The sequence below is a fragment of the Zonotrichia leucophrys genome, chromosome 13 (genome assembly GCF_028769735.1).
Source record: "Zonotrichia leucophrys gambelii isolate GWCS_2022_RI chromosome 13, RI_Zleu_2.0, whole genome shotgun sequence".
In the NCBI taxonomy this organism is placed as follows: domain Eukaryota; kingdom Metazoa; phylum Chordata; class Aves; order Passeriformes; family Passerellidae; genus Zonotrichia; species Zonotrichia leucophrys.
The window spans coordinates 10,798,562-10,820,227 of record NC_088183.1 but is presented as its reverse complement, the minus strand read 5'-3'; the positions used below and the strand labels follow the sequence as shown (position 1 = coordinate 10,820,227).

The 21,666-nt window shown below is 39.8% G+C and overlaps 1 protein-coding gene across 1 annotated transcript; it reads right to left on the bottom strand.

The window, feature by feature from the left end:
• Nucleotides 1-669: 669 nt before the first annotated feature.
• RAD50 (RAD50 double strand break repair protein) lies at nucleotides 670-20,398 on the bottom strand. Its single transcript, XM_064725042.1, has 26 exons — nucleotides 20,378-20,398; nucleotides 19,085-19,261; nucleotides 18,609-18,692; nucleotides 18,224-18,375; nucleotides 17,251-17,436; nucleotides 16,901-17,105; nucleotides 16,355-16,483; nucleotides 15,973-16,138; nucleotides 15,113-15,306; nucleotides 14,364-14,570; nucleotides 13,331-13,513; nucleotides 12,961-13,118; nucleotides 12,110-12,285; nucleotides 11,773-12,010; nucleotides 11,106-11,295; nucleotides 10,172-10,298; nucleotides 9,756-9,949; nucleotides 9,332-9,442; nucleotides 8,708-8,800; nucleotides 8,495-8,608; nucleotides 7,585-7,712; nucleotides 6,608-6,832; nucleotides 3,491-3,576; nucleotides 2,935-3,077; nucleotides 1,472-1,605; nucleotides 670-1,157 (listed from the first exon to the last, which is right to left on the bottom strand). The coding sequence occupies exons 2-26, from the start codon at nucleotides 19,211-19,213 to the stop codon at nucleotides 971-973; spliced, it is 3,939 nt and encodes a 1,312-aa protein (XP_064581112.1). The 5' UTR covers nucleotides 19,214-19,261; nucleotides 20,378-20,398; the 3' UTR covers nucleotides 670-970.
• Between the last annotated feature and the right edge of the window lie 1,268 nt (nucleotides 20,399-21,666).

Below are 21,666 nucleotides of genomic sequence, written 5' to 3'. Positions count from 1 at the left end.
TTCTGCTTGTGGACTCCTACCAAGAATTCAAGGTAGCCCCTGACTTGCTTACAAAGAAACAGGGATCCAGAAATTCCTTCCATCAGCTGCATGGCTTTGGAAGCAGCAAGGCACAGTTTGTGCAACCTCAGGACTCTGATGATCAGGTTCTTTGCATTTTGCAGCAGGCCACCCCCGTGGCCTTCCACTGTCCCTCCCATTGAGAAGCAGGTTCTCTGGGGCTGTCAAGCTGCAGGGCTGCTACCACCCCAAGGAAAAGAGCTTCAGGAAGAGCTCAGAGCAGGGCAGGTAGAGCTCAGCATCCACACTAAATCTCTGAGACACTTATGCTCCATCTTCCTGTTTGCAGTCACTGCCATGAAGAATCAGAACATAACTCCCTGAGCAGAATTCACCCATTCATCTGGTTAGAGTTGGGCCTTTGCTTTATTCTGAAGCAAGGGAAAATTCTGTCGTTGAACAGGCAGAGTTAGGTTACCCTGTAGAGAAAGTAATAAAAGTTCTCTTTGAAGCTTGTCAATTTTGGGTAGATTAGGAGACAGCAATGAACACACCTTCAACCAAAGTGACACCCATCACTGCTGACCTTGCCAGAGATGGACAGCAAGCTGTATTCCCCTGGCAGAGCCACAGCTATTCCAGAGAATCTGCAACTTGTCCCACGCAACATGCAAAATAACATCACAACTTTATTTTCACTTTTAAAGAATAAAATACATCAAAATTCAACTGTGTGGCATTCATTTCAATTTTTTCAAATTATGGTGATTCTTAACTCAGGTACAGAAATATGTAGAAAGGTAAGTTAAGAAGTCTCACAGTTTTAGACTCTGGCTAAAATTGTTACAAAGTTTCAGTAGAATAGATAGGAAGGAACTACATTTTCAGACACCTACACTGAGCTCTATCAAGGCAGGCAGTGTACAATGTTTCAGGTTAGGCTGTCTGTAGCATGTAATTATTTGGCATTCTAATGAACATAGGAGCCTAAGGAACTGACACTGCATTTCATGATCTCAGAGCACTGATCAATGTTCTTCTTTATCCTGTAGAATGTCTCCACATACTCAGAACGGCCCAGAAGTTCCACAAAATCTTCATCGTGAGTAATCACCAGCAGCTGAAAGTTGCGTTGGTGGAAGCGGCTCTTTATTATCCTGCAAAGAGAAATATCCAGTCTGCATTTCCCTACAGCCCATGCCAGCATCAGACAACTTGCCAATACACAACACAAAAATATTTCAATATTGATAATTAATGATATGAACCATTGAGTAATCTAATGCTGATTACCTGCTCTTTTTAACCACATTAAAAAACCCCTGAAATTATATAAGAAATACCTTTTTCTTTTTCAGATAGAGATGGAATCTAAAACTACTCACAACAAAGACATGCCAGCTTAAAATATAATGCCAAATGGGTATTGAAAAATACCCAGTGTTAAGCACCACAAGGAGAGCTCACTTACTCCACCAGGGCATGTGCCAGGGACTCGATGTTTTCTCGGTCCAGGTTGGTTGTAGGCTCGTCCAGGGCCAGAATGCCACAGTTGATACAGAATGTTTCTGCTAGAGCAAGGCGAATGATGAGAGAAGCAAGCACCTGAGGGAAAGGAAAAACCACAAAAATCTCAAGCTTCAAACTGTTTAAAAAGGATCTACACAAAACAACTTGTTTTTAATGCCATTACAAACCATGACTGAAGTTTACAGAACAATGTGCTGACAGTGCACAAGATGACAGTAACTAACTACTTACTGAAAAACTACATTGAAACTTCTAGTTTGAATTCAAAGATTGACTCTACAAAGAAGCACTCAAAATTCAGAAGACAGTGGAAGTAAGAATTCTGATCTGAGGTAAAGCTGCTATGACACTGCCATTTACATTACCCAACACTCTGCTCAAGCCCACTCCACTGCAGCAGGTGGAAATTTGTCTGCATATTACTGAGTTACTGAACTCCTGACTTCTTACTATAATGGAAGACAGTAGGATTTACCACCTTCTGTGTTGGCTTTGCATCAAATGATGCGTAATCATATTTACAAGATCTCCTGAACCACTAAAAACTATAGAACACTCAATGGAAACTGCGCTGCCAAAAATACTTTCCAATTATCATGAGTGCTGGCACCACATTTCATCATCAAAGAGTTCTCAGAACCTCAGCTAAGAAACTTATTCAAGTTTCATTCTCACTTACATAGGACTCTAACGCAACATCCTAAAGTACCCCAAGCAAAGGACACATTTAATAGAAAAGACAGGTGGAAAGAATCCTCAGCATGTGGGTACGGTTAACGGTGATGAACTCTGACCACAGGTCACAGCTGGTGTGTCACCAGGCAGCCTGGCCAGTGTGTTACTGAAGAGGAATGGGCAGCTCAGAGAGCTGCAAGCTGACAGCACAGGAGGAAATACAATGCCTGGAAGTATGGCTAGGTGTGATATTGGTGTGACATGAACTGAAAGGCTGCAGTCAGCAGCAGGTGAAAGCAACATAATTTGGTGGAAGAGAGATCCTATCAACTTAGAAGTAGATGCAGGGGCAATAAGAAGACCAAGGGCTCAGAAAGAAAAAAAAGAAAGAGGAAGCAAGTTGATAGACCTGAAGCTGAGGTAACCTCAGTGGTAACCAGGAAGACACAAAACAGGAGGACTTGAACCTGAGGACAGAGGAAGTCAAACCCTTCACTGCTCCAGGGCACCAGCCCAGTGCCCATCTGAAACAATGGATTTTGGCAGCCCAAAGCAGGGGTCAGATGCTGAGTCACACATTGAGTGTGTGACACCCAGAAAGAGTGAAGTTGTACACAATAATAAATTAGAGCTGGAGCTGCCTGTGCTTTGTCACTTGACTCCCCTGCATTGATGTGAGTCAGGTTTCAGCATTTCTGTTGCTGTGTACTGAAGACAAAGAGCCATTACCTTTTGCCCAGCACTGCACCTTCCTCTCATATCCAGTGCTGTATCTCCCTTCACCATCACCACCCTGTAATTGTAATTTCTTCTCTTGTCAGTGGCTGAGGCATTCTCATCTGCATCAGAGCGGATTTCTATATATTCAATATCTGAAAATGGGAAGGAGACAGCTCATACATTATCAAAAATCTTGAAAGATATCATAGGATTAGTGGGAGATGAGAGGTATAATATGTAGTAACAATAAAAATTCCATTCAGAACTCCCACTGATAGATCCATCTTGGAAAATACCTTTTCCAAATGGAAGGAATGAACTCATGCACTGTGCTGTGACAAAGAAACCTAACCTTTGGAAAACACAGAAAAGTGAAAATTAACTCTATTTATCCTGCATGTTACTACATAATGTGCAATAAAAAGATTATAGTGGTGAAGAACAGATACAGCCTTTAGAATGGAACCAGCTATTTCTCATTTTGCCAACAAACACTTTTCCTTATGCAGTGCCCAATATCAAACAGATCCATTTGGGTAAAACTTTAAAATATATTATTACATACCTTGTCCTCTGTAAATGCTTCGCCACAGGTCCCGAATTATTTTGTTAATTTCTTCCATTTTCATGCTATGAAATGTCATTATTGCTCTAAAAACAGCAAAAAATATATGTTAGAGAGGCAACCATGGACTGCTATGGACTGCTAGGGGCTTTTAAGGCAGGTGGCAGTTCCCTTCCCATTCCCTTCATACTTTTACTAAAATCAGAGAAAATACTAATTCATTTTGGACAGAGAAGTACCTAAAGAATAACAACATGCCATTGTGTAAATAATTCTGTGCTCACAAACAGCTCAGTTCTAAGAAGTAGGAAAGTAATGACAACAAATATATTTGCAGTTACTCAAGGGAGAATGACTTTACCTGACTTTTTAAGAGATTTATGATTTATGTGTGAGGTTTATTTTCAGCCTTCCAGAACAGGAGTGTTATTCTGACACAGTCTGCCAACAGGGCAAACAACAGCAGGAGAGGAGAACCTGAAGTCTCCTCAGAGCAGAGAATTCCATCTGACAATATAATTTGTAATTACCCAAACAGGCACTATGACAAGAAATACTTTTCAGCAGCAAGAGTAACAGAGGATATCATTAATAACTTTTAATTTAATTTCTGTGGTTAACATAGTAGCATGAGTTTAGTTTATTAACAGATGAAATCTTACAAAACGCTCAGAAAAGGACAGGACAGAGCATTTCTAACTTGTCTTTTTACAGCAAACTTACTCTGTAATGAAAGAAATGCTCACTTGCTTTATGGCAATGTCTTCTTTCAAGAAATGTGGTGGAAATAAAATATCCTTCTGAAATGGACTTTTACACATGCTTTTTCTACCTTGCCTTTCCACCTGTTCTGGGGAATACTGAGGTATCAACTCTGATAGGTTTTGTTAGGTAAAAATGAAGCATTTTCAACTATTTGCTTAGGCCCAAGAATGCATTCCTCATCAATATTTATCATGAATCTCTAAATAGAGTCAATAAATATCATCTGATAGCATGGAACACCCAAAATGCTGGTTTTCCCAGCCCCAGATACAGCTCTGGCCATTAGAGTTAGCATTTTGCCTTGCTGATTTTTTCAGACGATTACCGCTAAGTGATGCTTATCTATTTTTCTTGAAATTACAAGACTGTTTTCCTGTTTAGCCTTAAATAGAAACAACAGATGATTTGATACCAAAGAAAAAAATTCTAAAAAGGAAATTCTTGGAGTGCATTTCCATTACAACTGAAAGGGAAGACTTATACACGCTCTGAATAACTTAGATCTTCACAAAGATTTTGGATTAGCTTACATTTTAATATCATGTTTATTTAATGTTATTATCAAACGAATGTCCTTTCAACTTGGAAAGTTCTCATTTATTTTGTTTCTTGACCATTATGCTGTATCCTCAACCACATAATTTCTCTTTTGTGCTCCTTTTCCAGCACTAGCAAACCCTTTTCAAGAGAAGGCCGAAATTCCATACTTTATTCAAGACATGGGTGTATTGAGAATTTCTACAGTGGCCAAAATGTTTATCTTTCTTTCTCTTTTTTCATTTCTAATACTTATCTTTTTGCCACTGAGCACCAGTTTTCTATTTCCTAAAATGTATCCACTGATTCCAAAATCCTCTCCCACTGTCCATCAAGCTGTTCACTGCTATTCCATCCTGACAACCAACCAAACAGGGTTTTTAGGGAGCCACGTGTTTTATTTTGTATATAGTTACCAATTTTGAGATGCTCTTTTTGCCCAGTTAGTCCAAGACTAGCTAACAAGCTTCCAGAGGAAACAGAAACAAGAACAAACTTGCTACACTTTCCATCAAATGCCAGATATGTTTCTTATGACCTTATTTTCTTTAATATAAGCACAAAACCACCCACACTGGAAAAGGGCAGAAAAATCCTCTACATTGTAATGTTCTTTAAAACACAATTATTTACCTGAGCAAATGCCATAGGAAACAAGAAATTTACCTGGCATATCTTACTCATGGTAAGATATGACCAGAAGATGCTAAAATGTATTGCTATAGAAATGGAAGTAGAAGGGCTCAGGTTAAAAACGAAGGATTTAAACATCAGTCTCACCTTGCCTTATCTCTCTCCTACTGCAGTACTGCAAATATAAGTCCTAACATGTACAATCAAAACTCCAAATAAGGCTTTCAGAGAATTGGGAATACAAATATCAGACTTACCTATGACAGTATTAAATTCCAATTATTACCATCAAAGCATTTAATATGTGTATATTATAGACACTACCTTACAAATTTCCTACATCATACCAATCCTGTGCAGCTTCCACTATAGTTTCATTCATTTACTTAGGAAGTTATACCTTGTCATGCTTTCTTAATATTTAAATGTCAGAATATCTGAAGAGAAATTATGTATTTCAAGGAATCATATTAATTTCCTCTAAGTCACCCTGGAAGCCTGAAATTGAAAGCTGCTTTGATGTGGAAACCCAGGGCATTGGGAATATTTCTCTGTCTGCTCTGGGTGCCCTGACCCCCAGGGGAGCTCTGACTTTGACCCTCATTCATAGAGAAAGTTTCCTAGACTTCATAATAGATGAGAATCCACAGAATTGTGAAATAGATTACAGAGAGAAGGGTAGGTGTATCACATGGTGAGACATTTAGGTTTGGGGATTTTTAGTATAATGTGGATGGCAGCAAGATGGAGGGCACAGGGTGTCATCCTGGGTTTCTTCTTCATGCTTCTTCTTCCTTCTTTTCCATGGGTTTAGGTGGCATTTTGTAATTGGGCAGAAAAGTTCACACTGCAGCTGTTTGGGATCAGTTATTGGGTTAAAAGGGAAAATAATCTAGGTGTCAGTTCTTAATTGGACAGTTTAGTCTTAAAAAACCTTGGAACAAGAGACTGTTGGCCATTTTGTGCCTTCTAATGAAAAGCTACTGAACTCACAGTAGTGAGACTATTTTACTGATAAGAAATAATAAACACCTGAGTATGAACATGAACTAATGTCTCAAGTGCCTTCAATCCACACCCAGAGAAACCCAACAACTGGGACCCCCACACTTCTGCATCAAGGTTATCAATACCAATGAAGATGACAACATTTAAGAATCACCCTCATTGGACAACACTTACTTATCAAGAGCCTTGTAATAAAGGTCCAGATCTTTGTTCACCAGCTCTGTGGTTCTCATGACAATCATCATGTCCCTGTATTTCTCCTCTGCATCTCTGAACTGGGGCTCTCGGAGCTCCTTCCTGAAGCGAACGATCTCCTCCTCAAAGCCCCGCTGCCGGCCAAGGGCCACGTGGTGGTTCCTCTTCAGGGATTCTATCTTCTCCTCCAAACGCTTCTGCTCACTGTCAAACCACAATGGATACACTTGTATTTTGTGTTTAGTGTTCCAATTGTTTAATCAGGGCTCTAATTTTGAGTTTATGTTGGGAAACAGCTCATTGTATCGTATCTATAAAGTCTGTAACATTTAAAATTATAGAAGTAATAAAACTGAAATGAAGACATTTTTGAAATAAAAATAGTATTGAGTTTGTTAAGTTTTAAGTTGTCAAGTTCAAATGCTAAAGTGCTACATGTATAAACAAACAAAAAAAAATTATAGATGGATCCTGAACAAAATAAGATTTATTACTGGGTAAGCTCTAGCGTGCTAAATAAATATTCTACATGCAATAACCAGCAAAGGGCTAATTACTTTTCAAAAGTGTTTATTATCTAAGCAATTATTACTAAACTATTGAAGTAAACAAAATTTGCTGCTGGGAACTAAGTGAGCAGACTGAAAATAAAAACTAAATACTCTCATCCAGAAGCATGAATTATTTAAATGCAGATTTCTCAGTAAGCATCATGAAAAGGATTGGATTGGAACAGGTATGAGCAGATATCTCTATTTCTAGCCAGAAGCACTGTATAATTTCACAGAGTGATTCACAGGGATATGAACCAAACACAGGTGTGAAGGAGAAAGTGGCCTGCATGAATGGGGTGAGGAGAGGATCAGACACCCTAAAACACAGTGAAGTGCCTACAACATCCAGATGTTCCATGAATTCTTGTGCAAAGCACACCATTCTGTTCTGAAGGTGCTTACTTTTTCATCTGGGGGACTTTCATTTCTCCCATCTCCTTCATAAGTTTTTTTATGTCATCTTCAACTTCTTTTAGCTCCTCATTCCGCTTCCTCAAGGTGAGATTATCCTCCAGCCACCTCTCCTGGATCTAGCTCCAAAGAAACAAGAAATTTTATCATGTTTCAGTATGTTGGTTATCAATTACAATGTATCAGTTCTGCACAACTCTGAAACACGCTGCAAGCATAAAATAATTGAAAACAACAAAAATTATCACAGGGAAAACTTAGACTGTCCTAAAAATAGAATAAAATGGAAATCAGCAGTATTATTTAATCTTTCAAACTGGAATAACACTTAGCAGTGTTTACTGTCACAAGTGAACACAAGACTGATTCTTTTTAAGAATATTAATTCATGTTTCAACCATGGATTTCTGGACGAGTAATTTTCACCAAGGACAGATTTAACTAAGTCCCCTATTGAAGTTCTACAACAGTAGACAGTAACAGAGAGTAGAATGGGGAAGGACATATTTCCTATAAGGAATGTAAACTGTATTTGAAACATATACACAAGAATTCAAAGTACAGGATAAATCTGGAATAGCAGGCAACTTTTGGTACCTGCAGTTTGTACTTTACTTATAAAGGCATGTATCCTCCACATAAAGACACTCCTGAAAATGCTGACTACTATCCCACCAGACTTAACTCTTAGAAATACCATCAGATGATAGTTAGAGATAAATGGTTTTTAAATTTCCACATACAAATCTCAAGACTATTTTCAGCCTAATGCATGTATAGCAACTATCCTGACTAACAACTGATCAAATAAACCAAAAGGAAGCTCATTTCACACCACTACAGACAAATCAGAACTAGGAATGATTTCAACTATGCCAAGTATAATTAACAATATACCCACCTTTTGAGTGTCAATATCTTGTCGGGTCTTTTCCATCACTTCACTTATCTTTTCCTTCTGTTTCTCACAGGCAGCCAAACGAGAATTTACTTCTTCAAGTTCAGACTCCTTTTGCTAAAGAAAGATGAAGAAAATGGCATATGATTTAAAAACAAAAATAATTTTGATGCTAATTTTTTACTGACTTAAAAAAAGATTTGGATTTTAGATTACCTTTTTATAGTCTTCTTTTCCTTGTTGAATATAGTTTTCAATTTCTTTCACGTACTTGTTTATATCTTTAACTTTCTCATTTATGTTATTCATCTGCAGAGAAAACATACCAAATGAAATATTGTCTTCTGTGCAAGAACAGATATGCTCTGTATCAAAGATACTGGATAACACTAACACAAGTCCTTATTCTAAGTGCTTTTAGTTTTCTAATAAAGTCTTCACCTTCTACAATCCCAGTACTTCTTATAAACATGAAAATGTTTCCCAAAATAAGTGAGAGCCACTTAACCTGGGAAGAACCAGTGTGTCCCTTGGCAAGGATGAGTAATGGTCATCCTTGCTGTTCCTCTTGGGTCTACTTAGGAAGGGCTTTTGTAGGCCATCAGCCAATAAATACTGCCAAATATCCCAAGAAGTCTTTTTTCAAGACAGTCAAAGGTTAATTATAATTGAGTTCATGTTCTGAGTGACATGTTCCTTTTATTCCCCAAAAGCTCTACCAATCTAAAGGACCTCCTGGTGTTATTGATGTTTCCTAAAAGCAAACTCAGTACCACAGCTCCCATCCACTGAAAAACAATGTCTAATCCTATCTCACAGCTATGCCAAGAGCAAACAAACCTTCTCTTGTGTTTCTTTATTACTTGCAGTCCTTTTATTCACTAGTTCCTCCCTCTCCTGCTGCAATTTGTCTAACTTTGCCTCCAAAGGAAGTACCTGTTCTTCTGCTTCCTGAAAAGTAGTCAGAAAAAGTAGTTTTTATTTTCGCATTCAGGTGAAGATCAATAATTTTTCAAGCAGTAAAAAAAAAAAGTAATATGGCTACTTATTTCTTTTTTGTGTTTAATAAAAAAAAGAAATATAAAAATATGTATTTAAAAAATTCAAGAAATTCCCAAAGATATACAATAGCAACACAGCACAAACATTTAAAAATCCATCCCATTGTCTAGGACTAGAGACAATATTAAGTATGACGACATTATTGTTTTTTTATTTCAAGGCCAGCAAAACTAAGGGTTAGACAACTGAGAGTATTTGTCACCTTGATCTCTCTGCATAAGGACTGAACCTCAGTGGTTAACTCCACAGTCTGCTCCTCCAGCTGCCGCCGCCGCTGCATGCTGCTGACAATCTGCAGCTTCTCTGCCTTGAGCTCATTCACTGCACTCTTCAGCTGCTGGATCTGGCTTTGCTGGTCCTGCTTGTGTTTCTGATTTAACTCAATTTTACTGGTAACTGCAGATGAAAACAGAGTCAATCTGTTATCAAAACCATTGTTGTAATCCTTATGAAAATTCATCTCTAAATGAAGCTGGTGCGATGCCAAAAACCAGTAACAACAAACTAGGAGAATAGAGTTATTTAAGAACATAAAAGAAGTAAACTAAAATTTTAAGGGCAAGAATTTTGGAACATTACATTTAGTAAAAAGTGAAATAACAGGTTTGTAGGACCTACCTGTATCCCACAGCTGTTTTTTCTCTTGTTTTTCTCTGCTTACTTGAAGCACAGTCCTACTTAAATTGACACCTAGCAGCTTAGCCTCCTGCTGAGCAATTTTTCGTTCAACATCCCTGATATCAGTCTGAAAGCATGAGGAGAAGAACCATTACTACTGAATTAGTCTTTAACAATGTATTTTTTCACCTCTGGCACACAAGAACAAGCTCAGGGTTTGAGGCACTCAAGAGCTTCCAATTTCCTTCCCTTGTAGAGCACAATGTCACATCATTAGCAGTAGGGTTATGTCAGCTGCTAGGAACTGGAATTCCTAATTGTGGATGGAATCAGCCAATAAGGATGCACAGGCCTTTAACAACCCCAGCGCAGTTCTGGACAGTTCCATGTGCAATCTGTCCCTGCAACACTGCAATTGTTGGAGCCTCAGGAGCTGCTGACATCTCCACCTTGTGAAATGCTCTCAGTCCTTTGCCTGGCCCCAGGTCCCCTAAGAGCTCCTCTGAAGGCTCTCAGTCAAGCAATGATTTCATGTTGGTAATAGAGAACAGAATCATAAAAAGAGCAGGATTTATCTTTCCCATATACTCAGATGGCACAGAACCAGGAAACATATGTGAGATGCTGGGAATACAGAGACCTATAATGACTGAAAACTCTTAGGTGTACTTGTGGTTGTGCTCAGTTCTGGATTACATCTCCTTTTTCAGTTCATATAGCACAGAATTGAATCAGAACTCAAGAGACTCTGTGGTGCTCAAAAAAAACTTTTGTAAATCAAAGTGTTATTAGTACAAGATCATCTAGGTTATACAATCTTTGGAAGCATTTTAAAATAAGGAAATCAAAGTTATGTCATATTACTGGATAACTACATGTTTAAATGCAAAGGAATATAATTTTATGTATTAAAAATAAAGTTACCAAAGCATACCTGATACCTTTCCATCAGAGTTATATCCTGTAAACGTGCTTTGGCACCTTCTTCCTCAGACAAAGCTGTCTGAAGAAGTGATTCCTGTTCTTCTATCTCACCCTTCAGGCCTGTTAAATCTCTGTTTGCATTCTGGATCTTGTTCCTCAGGTCTGGAATTTCCTTATCTTGGAGTTCAACCACAGTTCGCCTAAAATAAAATATAAATCCCCAAAATTTCCTTGGTCAGAAACAACAGCATAAATTGAAGACATTCAAGATCACAAAATCTGTGATATGATTTAGTAGTGGAAGATTAAATTTAGCTAAAATAGTACCCCCTTAACCTTGCCCACATTTAAGCTTATATTACATACCCAGCCAAGGTAATACATCCCTCATTTTAGGTGAGATAACACAAAGAAGCAAACAAAATCTCTTTTGGTTTTTAACTTCATTACAGCAAGTGCTCAGAAGCACTGAACAAGAGTGCCCTCTTGTGAAGGACAGCTCTACCCTCATCCATCCTCAAATTCTCTCACAGTATTTCTCCCAACAATGACATTTTGAAATTCATTAACCAGCCCTAGAATAAAGCCTCCTTGATGCCTGCATAATTTTTTATAATCCAACCCCACACTTTTAAGAGAAAACAGCCTGTAACAATGTGGTTCCCTAAGCACTTTACCGCAGGGGTTTCAGACTCATCATTTCATCACGTTTTTTCTCTTTTCTTTTAAGCTCAGACTCTGTGGACTTCAGTTTGTCTGGGGCCAGGCGCAGTTTGGACTGCAGATCACTGATGACATCCTGCAGCTCAGCCTCTGTCTGAAAAACTCTTTGGCAAACTGGACAACAAGACTGGTTCTCCTCTGTCAGCTGTGTAATGAACTGTGAATAAACTGCAGTGGCTCCAGCAAGCACAGCTGGGTGAAAAACAAACAGAACACTTATGTTGAATAAACAGTGAATAATCAGCTAAATTAGTGTCTCAGAGAAAAAAGTCAAGCTACACACAAATTTACCTCGCTGTTTGGAACTTTTTTCAATTTCATCTTGAAGTTTGTTCAGGTCACTGTCAAAATCTTGACTTCCACAAACATCAAAAAGTTTTGCTTCATGACTGGACAACTGGGTTTCTTTTTTCTTTAGCTCATTACTGGCATAAGTTTTATCATATTCTACTGATGCCAGTCGCTTGCTGAAATATTAATGCAGAAACACTTTTATTACCTAAACACAAAGACTTAGACTGTTTAAGCAAAACCAAAAAACCATGGAAAGGTAATTTGAAATTGGAATTAGAGACCTATTCACCAGGTTTTTTTTAATTGATTTTTCATGCAATCTATAGCATGACCTTTTTATTCATCCAAGTACAGCACAAGTGTTTAATTTTAAATCCCTTTTGTTTTCTATATGATTACTGATTACAAACTTCCTACTCTTTCTAATCAAATGAAACCAAGAACAGGTAATCACACATGAATTTGTGATATAGTCACTAACCACTCTTAATAACAACAACAACAACAACTCTGTGACTTATTAGAAAATCAGAAGACCAGCAATTTCCAGCCCCAGGCACATTCATTCAGCTAGAATTAGTACAAACAACTAAGGATGTTCCAGATCACTATTTTGCTATCTGCTTTTGGTGCTTTCTTTGACACACTACAAATATTGTGATTTTATTAACTAGCACAAACTGTATCAGCTCTGCATCACAGGAATGTTTTCTCTGATTTTGCAGATACCTCAGTAACACTAATAAATTAAAGTAAAAAGTATTTTGAACATATGAAACTTTCCAACATTTAAATTTGTAATTACATAAAAAACTTGTGAAGAAATAATCTATTAAATTAATACCTACTTCAGATTAGCAAGAGTATCCCTTGTCTGATTAATCTTTTTATTTTTACCATGAAGCCAGTCTTCAAGTTGTTTTTTATTGGGAAAGTATCCCAGCAGTGATGTTAGTTCCTCAGAATGTCTTGACTTTACTCTTCTGATCTGATCTTCTTTCTCTGCCTGGGGAAATGAAGCATTTTAAATGAAATTTTCCTATCTTCAGGTTTATAGCCATCAATGCATTTATTAAGCTAATAGTTTCTATCAAGTCAGACAGAAGCTATACATTTGATTTTTGATAAATACACAAATACACTGAAAAACACACAAATGTTGGAGGCACTGTATCAATTCCATGTCCCTCTCTCATGAGATATTGATAAAAACATTACTTTGTCTTTCTTCAGCATCTCCAATTGGGTAATGGTTGTGGTGTGCAGATTCAACTGCTCCATCTCTTGATCCAACCTCCTAAGAGCTCTGTCCAGGTTTATTTTCTCATTTTGCAGAGTCTGTACTTCCTGTTCCAGTGTTTCTATATTGCTGTTCCTCTCAGCCTTCTCCAGATCATGTTCCTATACAAAAAAGAAAAGCCCAGGAGACACAATAATTACAAAAATCAATAAATACTAGCTAAAGGAAACAGAAGAAACCTCTTCAGCTGCCTGGCAGCAGCATCAGTAGCTGTTACAGGAATGACACAAGCTTTGTAAAGAATAAATGCAAAAGGACAAAGGCTGTGATTGGTGTGGGGCAAGAAAAGCCCCAGGAAGATACTGGATGCAGTCCTGGAATGCAGCACTGCCCCAGCTTGCTCATGCTTTTACCAGAAGCTCACTTATACTTAGTTTGATTGTCTTTATTTTAGTATCTACTGTATATTAAATTTGGAATTACCCTAGTGAGGAGGTTAGAAAAAACACTGTCAAGCAGAATTCATACACTGCTAACAAACATAAAATATTTGGCTCCAAAGGCATGACCAGCTGTTCAGCTGGAACATAAAATGCTTGTAACCTTACTTCATCAGATAAAACACTTATAACCAACTAGTCCATCTCACAGGCAAGATATCTCCAAAAATGTAGGTAGCATGGAACTTTCAATTCCAAGTTTCTGACCCAATAATTTGAGAGTAACCAATCTCCTACTTGCCAGCTGTGCTATTGCCCTGTTTACAACTCACCAAGCAGAAGCAGCCATTCTATGTGTGGACTGCACAAAAACAAGGCAGTGAACAGACCCTGCCCCAAAGGGTGCCCTACCTGAACAGACAAAGCATAAAGGGTATTAAAAGGGCAGAAACACATCTGAAAGAGTAAACATCAAGGGGGGGGTTATAGGTTTTGGTGCATTTTTTTAATGATAAAGCCACAAGCTTTAACTTGAAGCTTCTATTATTTCTTCAATTACACATTAACTTACCATCTTGCCAATCTCCTCATCCAACTCGCTAATCCTGTCTGAAAATCCCTCCAACTGCTGCAATTCACATTTGACATTCTTCAGCTCTGCTTGTTTCTTATTTTGAATGTCTGATTTCAGGTCAATGGTTCTTTCTAATCCAGTTTTCTTGTCTCTTATTTCATCTATCTGTTTTTGTTTCATTGTTTCTTTCTGTGCAAATTCTCTCTGAAAGAAGATCAGCAATAAGATATTCATTATTTTTTCACAGGAAAATATTTTAAAATACTTTTTCACACTCGTGTGCCAATATTCACCACAGTAAAACATTGAAATACTGAGAAAATTACAACTTGTCCAAAATTAACTGCTGAAATGTTTCTGATAGCAAAATGCAGATGCACCATACCAGTAGCACTCTGTGACAGCAAGTCCATTTTGAACATGACTTCAACAAAAAGTTGTTTATTTTTAAACCAGCTGCCCACTGTAATTCTTCCTCAGATTTTGGAGCTTATCAGTGATGCACCTGCATGAGGACTGCTAGAAGAACCTTTCTGATGAACTCCCTGTTAAATAGCCTTGGTGACCATTCCTAATTCCAAAATTTCCATGGAAAGATGCAGATGACAAATTACCAAGAATTCTAAAAAAAACCAGCTTCAGCTCCCTGCCCCAACACTTTCTTCCAGCACCATAAAGACCCATGGGGACCAATAAAACACCAATGGCCCATACAAATGACACCACTTAAACAAGAAAATTCTCACCATCATACGATTTGCAGCTTCTGTGTCCCTGTCCTGCCTGTCCTTCACCAGCCTGTGAAAACTGGCAATGTGCCTGTCAGTGAAAGGGGCTCTCTCAAAGCCATCCAACTCCAGCTGTGCTGCCAGAGACTGAATTAAGGAATCCCTGGTCACAATGTGCTCCTGGTGACGATCTGCCTGCAGCTGAAGACGACCTCCACAAAAAGAAAAAGTGACATAAATGTTCAAAAACTGAGGCAGGAGACACGCTGAGGATTCAAAGGCAGTTGAAAGCCTTTGAAACCTTGAAGTATTTTTTAACAACACAAAAAGGTATGGAATAAAAAGCTATAGGTAGAGATTGTTATTTCAGATAATTAAATCTTTATTAATTAAATAAATCAATCATTCAAAAGCAAGCCCCTAAAATCACTACATAACTCTGATAAAAAAACAAAGCCCAAATGTACTTTATATTCTGTGATTCAATACTACAGCTTTGCTGAAATTCCCATAACCCATCAAAAAAGGATACACAACTGAAAGAACATTAACTTCAAGGCCTCTGACTCGTCCCCAGTCCCCACATGAGACATGGACAATGCCAGGCATTCAGCTTTCATGCTTTTTCTCTGTTATATGACAAAATGTACTTCATGTTGTAGTTATAGCTCAGAAAAAATGCCTGTTAGAAACTCCAGGAGAAAAACACCTAAACTTGTCCACCAGCAGGACTGTCCCATCCCACTGTGCAGGTGAACCTGAACTAACACACAATTTAGGAGTTTTGTCCAGTTCAGATCACTTCAATTATCAGTAGCTCCATTTCACATTTAATTACATTATAAACCACACAGGACTATAGATGAAGTCTGAATTACCTCGTTCAACAAGCAGCTCTGATTTCTCACTGTTAAATCTCTGGCACTCTTTAGTGGCTCTATCTAAATCACGTTTACAGTCCAACAATCTCTTCTCCTTCTCCTTCACTGTTCTCTGGTGGTTCTGGTATTTATCCCTTAGTTGTTCATCTGTTCCTTGAAAAATCTGTACACCACATACAAATTTGTAAATCAATTATTGATGTTTTAAAAATGTATAGTTTTTACCACAATAGAATTAAAGGAATAAGAATTTAACACCTCACATGCAGATTTTCTATAATAAGCATACGGGGGGAAATCTGCAGCAAGCAAAACAGGAAAATTGTTTTTCTTAGACTGATAAAGTAAAATAATCTAAGTTTTTTGACATAAAGCCAACCTCTTCCATCTTCTGTTGCAAATCTTGATTATCTTTTTCCATTTGCCGCTTCCTGCTCTCCAGGGCCTTCACATCATTGTCCAACCTCATTACTTTTGTGAGATTCTGCTCAACCACTGCCAGAGAGCTCTGCAAAAGAATGTAGTAAGTAAAATATCTCATCAGCTCATGAATCTCATAATCAATTATTTTAAGTGCAAAACCTCCAGTTTCCTTGAATATATTTTAAAATAGGGAACGTTAAGTTTTAGTTTGGTTTTTGTTTTAATTATAGCTTAAAATGGTTTTAGATACAAGCTAAATTTGAGAGAGATTTTTTTAAACTGACAAAAACCCAAAGCTGCTATAAGAATTCTCTTCTTAACCCTTCAATGACTGTTTACAGATTAGAGCAGCATCTGCCAGGTGAGTTGAGGTACACTTGAGTCTGCTGCAGGGCAAAGGATCAGATTTAAAAGTGCAAGATTTTAACCAAGAAATTCATCCACCTTTCACTTCTTTTATTGCTTCGTATTAAAGTATTAACATAATCCTCATGGAAATTACCTTTAGAGGCTCAAGCTGGTTCTCAATTGATATTACATTCTCCTTAGAAGCAGCCAGCTGAGCTTCTCTGTTGCTGAGATGATCCTGGATTTCCTGTGCTTTCTCTTTATTCTGTTTCAGATATTTCAGTTCTGTCTGACACTCTTTTACTTTCAAGCTTTGTTTCAGCCGTACCTGACGCAGAGCTTCGAGAGCTTTGATGTACCTTTAAAAAAAGCAAAATTTCAGCTGTTTTGGCAATACAGCAATTCTGATGTATGAAACAGCGTCTTAGACATTTTTATTAACATTTATGTTATGAGAATACTGTAATTAAATAAAAACTAAGTAAAAAAATTCAAGGGAAAAACCTTGTTGCTGAAAAGATCTCATCAAATTTTTGTTTCAGGGCCTTCCCTTCACTTAACGGCCAGTTGGATTCTTCTTGGTGACAGAAAATGACATTGTTAAGCACAGCTTTGGAAACACCAAGGGCATTGATCATCTCCCGATCTATTTCAGCACACTTGGAACTCAGACTGACCTTCTGACCATGCCTGTGGAGACAAGGAAAATCCCCAAAGAAGTTACTGGCAAGTTCTTCAAAAAGTGAACTGGATTTTAACAGTATAACCTCATTTTAACATGCCCATTCAAAAAAATTTAACAAGTAACAATTTTTAAGCACAAAATTACCATGCTCAACAAAGGCATTTAACATTGCCAATTTCTGAAGTCTGTTTCACATACTAGAACTCTGACGAACCACTAGAGGGGGCACGACAGCTCTTGAGTTAAAGGAATGTACTTAAACAGTGGAGATGGGAGCTAAACATGGGCCAGAAAGGATGTGAAACTGAAAATGAAAAAACGTACTCCACACAATGATACTTTCAAACTGTACCCTACAATCACAGAATCATTGAATGATTTGGGTTGGAAATGTCCATGCCACCCACCTCATTCCCTCTGCCATGAGCAGGGATGCTGCTCACAGAATCAGGCTGCTCCAAGCCCCATCCACCCTGGCCCTGAACATTTCCAGAAAGCGGGCAGCCACAGCTTCTGTGGGGAACCTCTGCCAGTGCCTCACCACCCAATAAAGCTTCCAAACAAATACAAGTCAACAGATATAAGTATTTCTTAACACCACAGCTATCAGATGTGGGATTTTTCAATCACTTAACAGATAAAGTAATGAAACTACACAGCTTTATAATCTAAAAGCACTAGTAGCTATGTCAAAGAATACATTATGCAATTTTCTTTTATCTGATGCATAAAAATATACCAAATCCAAACCTATCTTCATGCCAAAGTAAGAAGGAACACTTGACCACTTACTTTGTTTTAGTAATGACAGATTCCAGTGTTTTAAACTCAGGTTCCTTGCCTTTCTGGGTGCAGATCATGGAGCGCTGCACAGCCATGTCCTCCCCGTTGACATCTTTGAACAGTAACCGGATCTGAGCTCGCACGTCCGTTTCATGGGCAATCTTTGGCAGAAGCAAAAAAAAAACAGAATGAGGGGAATTCTTCTCAAGGGCCAAAGGAATGTGTGCCTCTCCAGCTGTGGGGCATGTTCTAATCATCCCCAGCTCTCTGCTTTTCTTCATTTCAGCTCAAGGCTGGCTACGACTTGGGCATCCCTGTTTTATTCACCACCTGAGTGCAGTGGAGTATTTTACTGAGGAGTAAACACACATTGCATCTCATCACTATGACTTACCTTTGGATCATGAACAAATGTTTTTCCTTTGGTGCCAGGAGGAAAATCACCAGTGGATATATATTTAAGACATTCAATGATAGTCTAAGAAAACAAAAGTAAGTATATAGTTATAAAGACAAATTTAGAGTAAACAAGATGGACTACAGGCAAATCCACACTAACAGCCCAAATACAAATGAATTAGGTACATAAACAAAGAGAAATAACATTTTAATTTTTGAGTACCATGATACTTTGCAAAAGCAGTTTTATTCAGGATCTGGATCAATTTCCTATGAAAAAATATCAACCAGTGCTCTGCAAATTCCAGGCATGAAAGCAGATTGCTAATAACACTAAACAACACAATATTTATAGCAAACAGCATGACTTTTGCCATAACATTAAATACCTTTCTGTAGAAATTATAATTCGCATGTTATGGCCTTCCAGAGCTATTTACAGCTCAAATCCAAACATAAAGTGAGGCTTACCGTTTTTCCTGCACCGTTTGGTCCCACCAAAATAGTTAACGGACTAAAGAAAGTGATAACTTGTTTGTCTTTATCTTCTATCCCGAAACTCCTCACTCCGAGGATGCTCATTTTTTCAATCCTCGACATTTCTGCTGAACTTCTGTTCCAAACTCAGAGGTGAAAACACTGCAAATCCTGTAAAACAGAGCTTTGTGAAAAATCCAGTAGGCAGAAATCACAATAGATTACTGAAAGCTGGCTAAATACCTGTACAAGCAAGTAAAGCCTACATACTCCACACATTGATACTTTCAAAGTGTACCCTACAATCACGGAATCATGGAATGATTGGATCATGGATCATATATGATAAATGTATTTAAAAACACAGCTAAGGTTCTTCAGTTACTGTTCAAGGTACAGAACAAATGAAGGCAAAATTTTATTTCTTTCAAACTGAGAAATTAATCAACTCCAACCTAAGTGCCACACTATGCATCATAAAATCAAAACAATGGCCCGAATAACCCTTCATTCCTCTTCACAAACACTATGCATGTGCTTTCAGAATTCCCCAAACACAAGAGAAGTCCCAATATTTTTTCCCCTTTGACAACCCACTGTTGTACTGCAACACCCAAGTTTGCCAATGCCTGTTTCTCACAGGCACATGCAGCACCATATCCATCATCATGTCCCAGTTCCCACTGTTGTACTGCAACACTCAACACCGTGCAAGCTGTGCCAATGCCTGTTCCTCACAGGCACATGCAGCACCATATCCAGCAGCGTATCCATCACCTTGCCCCAGTTTCCACTGCTGCACTGCAACAGCCAACACCGTGCAAGCTGTAGCAGTGCCTGTTTCTCACAGGCACACCCATCACCTTGTCCCCCATTCGTGGAGTGAAGAGGAAGGCTGGAGCCCCCCCAGGCCATGGGGAGGGCACAGACACGGGGCTGCGCTCGGGTGGGAGCTGCCCCGGGCACTGGAGGGCTCTGGGGGGCCGGTCCCCGGCCCGTGTGGTGTGTGTGTGGCTGCGGGGGTACTCCGGGGGTGTTCCCATGGCCCGGGCTCGGCCCTCCCGCGGCTCCTCCGGGGGTGCCCGGCGGGGCTCGGCCCGGGCCAGGGCATTTCCTGCCGAGGCAGAGGTGGCAGCGGGGCTTTCCCGCCCGGAGCGCCGCGCCGCGCCGGGGGCGGACATTTTCCAGGGAGCCATCCCTTCCCCTACCCGCAGCCCGGTCGAGCCGAGCCCGCCGCGGTACCGCGCCCCCGGCCCGGCCGCCCCGTTCCCCCATGCCCGCCGTCACCTCCGCCCGCCGCCGCCGCCGGCCCGTGCCCCGGCAGCCCCCGCGCCCGCCCCGCCCCGGCCCCGCCATGGCGGCCCGCCCGCCGCTCGCACCGCCCCCCGCCGCCCGGGCCCGCGCAGCGCCCGGAGGGAGCTGGCCTGGCTGCGGTGGCCTCTGAGGGCTCGCAATGCAGCGATGGAGTTTCGAGGCGGTATCGTGGTTTGATCCCAGCTGGAAATCACAGAATCACAGAATAAGCTGAGCAGGAGGGACCCGCAAGGATCACCGAGTCCAGCCGCTGGCCCTGCGCAGCGCCATTCAAGAGTCACAGCATCGCCCTGAGCCCTGTCCGAGCGCCTCTTCAGCGCTGTCAGGCTCCATGCTGTGACCGCTTCCCTGGGGAGCCTGTGCAGTGCCCAGCTACCCTCTGGGTGCAGAGCCTTTTTCTGATACCCAACCCAAACCTCCCCTGACACAGTTTCAGGCCATCCCTCAAGTCCTATCACTGCTCACCACAGAGAACAGATCGGTATCTGCTGCTGTACCCGGCTGCAAGATGTACCCTCTGTCATCCAGGCTGAACACACCGAGTACCCACAGCTGCTCCTCGTATGGCTTCTTCTCCAGACCATTCCCCATCCTCATTGTCCTCCCTTGGACACTTCGTTATAGCTTTAATGTCTGTCTTATATGATGGTGCATCACAAAGCCTCTGGCTCTTCCCCCCCAGCTGCAGTGGAATGGGGAGAAGAATAAACTCTAAAACTTGTAGGTTGAGATAAGACCAGTTTAATAACAGAAAACAAAGTAAAATACAATAATAATGGTAAATAATAATAATGAAAATAAATAAGGAAAAAAACCAGAAATAACTGATGCCAAATAAAATTGCTCACTGCCTGCTGACCAATGCCAGCCCCTTTCCAGGTAACTCCCCCAGTTTATCTACTGGGCATAATGTTCCATGGTGTGGAATATCCAGTTTGGGTCACCTCTCCTGGCTGTGCTCCTTCACTGTTTCTTTTCTGTACCTCTTCACTGGCAGACCACAAGACACCAAAAAAAAAAAAAAAAATTAAATCCTTGACTCAGGATACAACAACTTAGAAAGAACCAGAACATCAACATACTGGCAACTGAATCCAAAACACAACATTGTACCAAATACTGAGAAGAAATTAGCTCCACTTCAGCTGAAACCAAGACAGGCAGTATTAGGGACTGCAGGAAAGATGATCAGGGGAAGGAAAGGGGATCACTCCCTTTGGCTGGTCATGTTCATTTCTCTCAAGGGCCAACAGAGCTCCTTG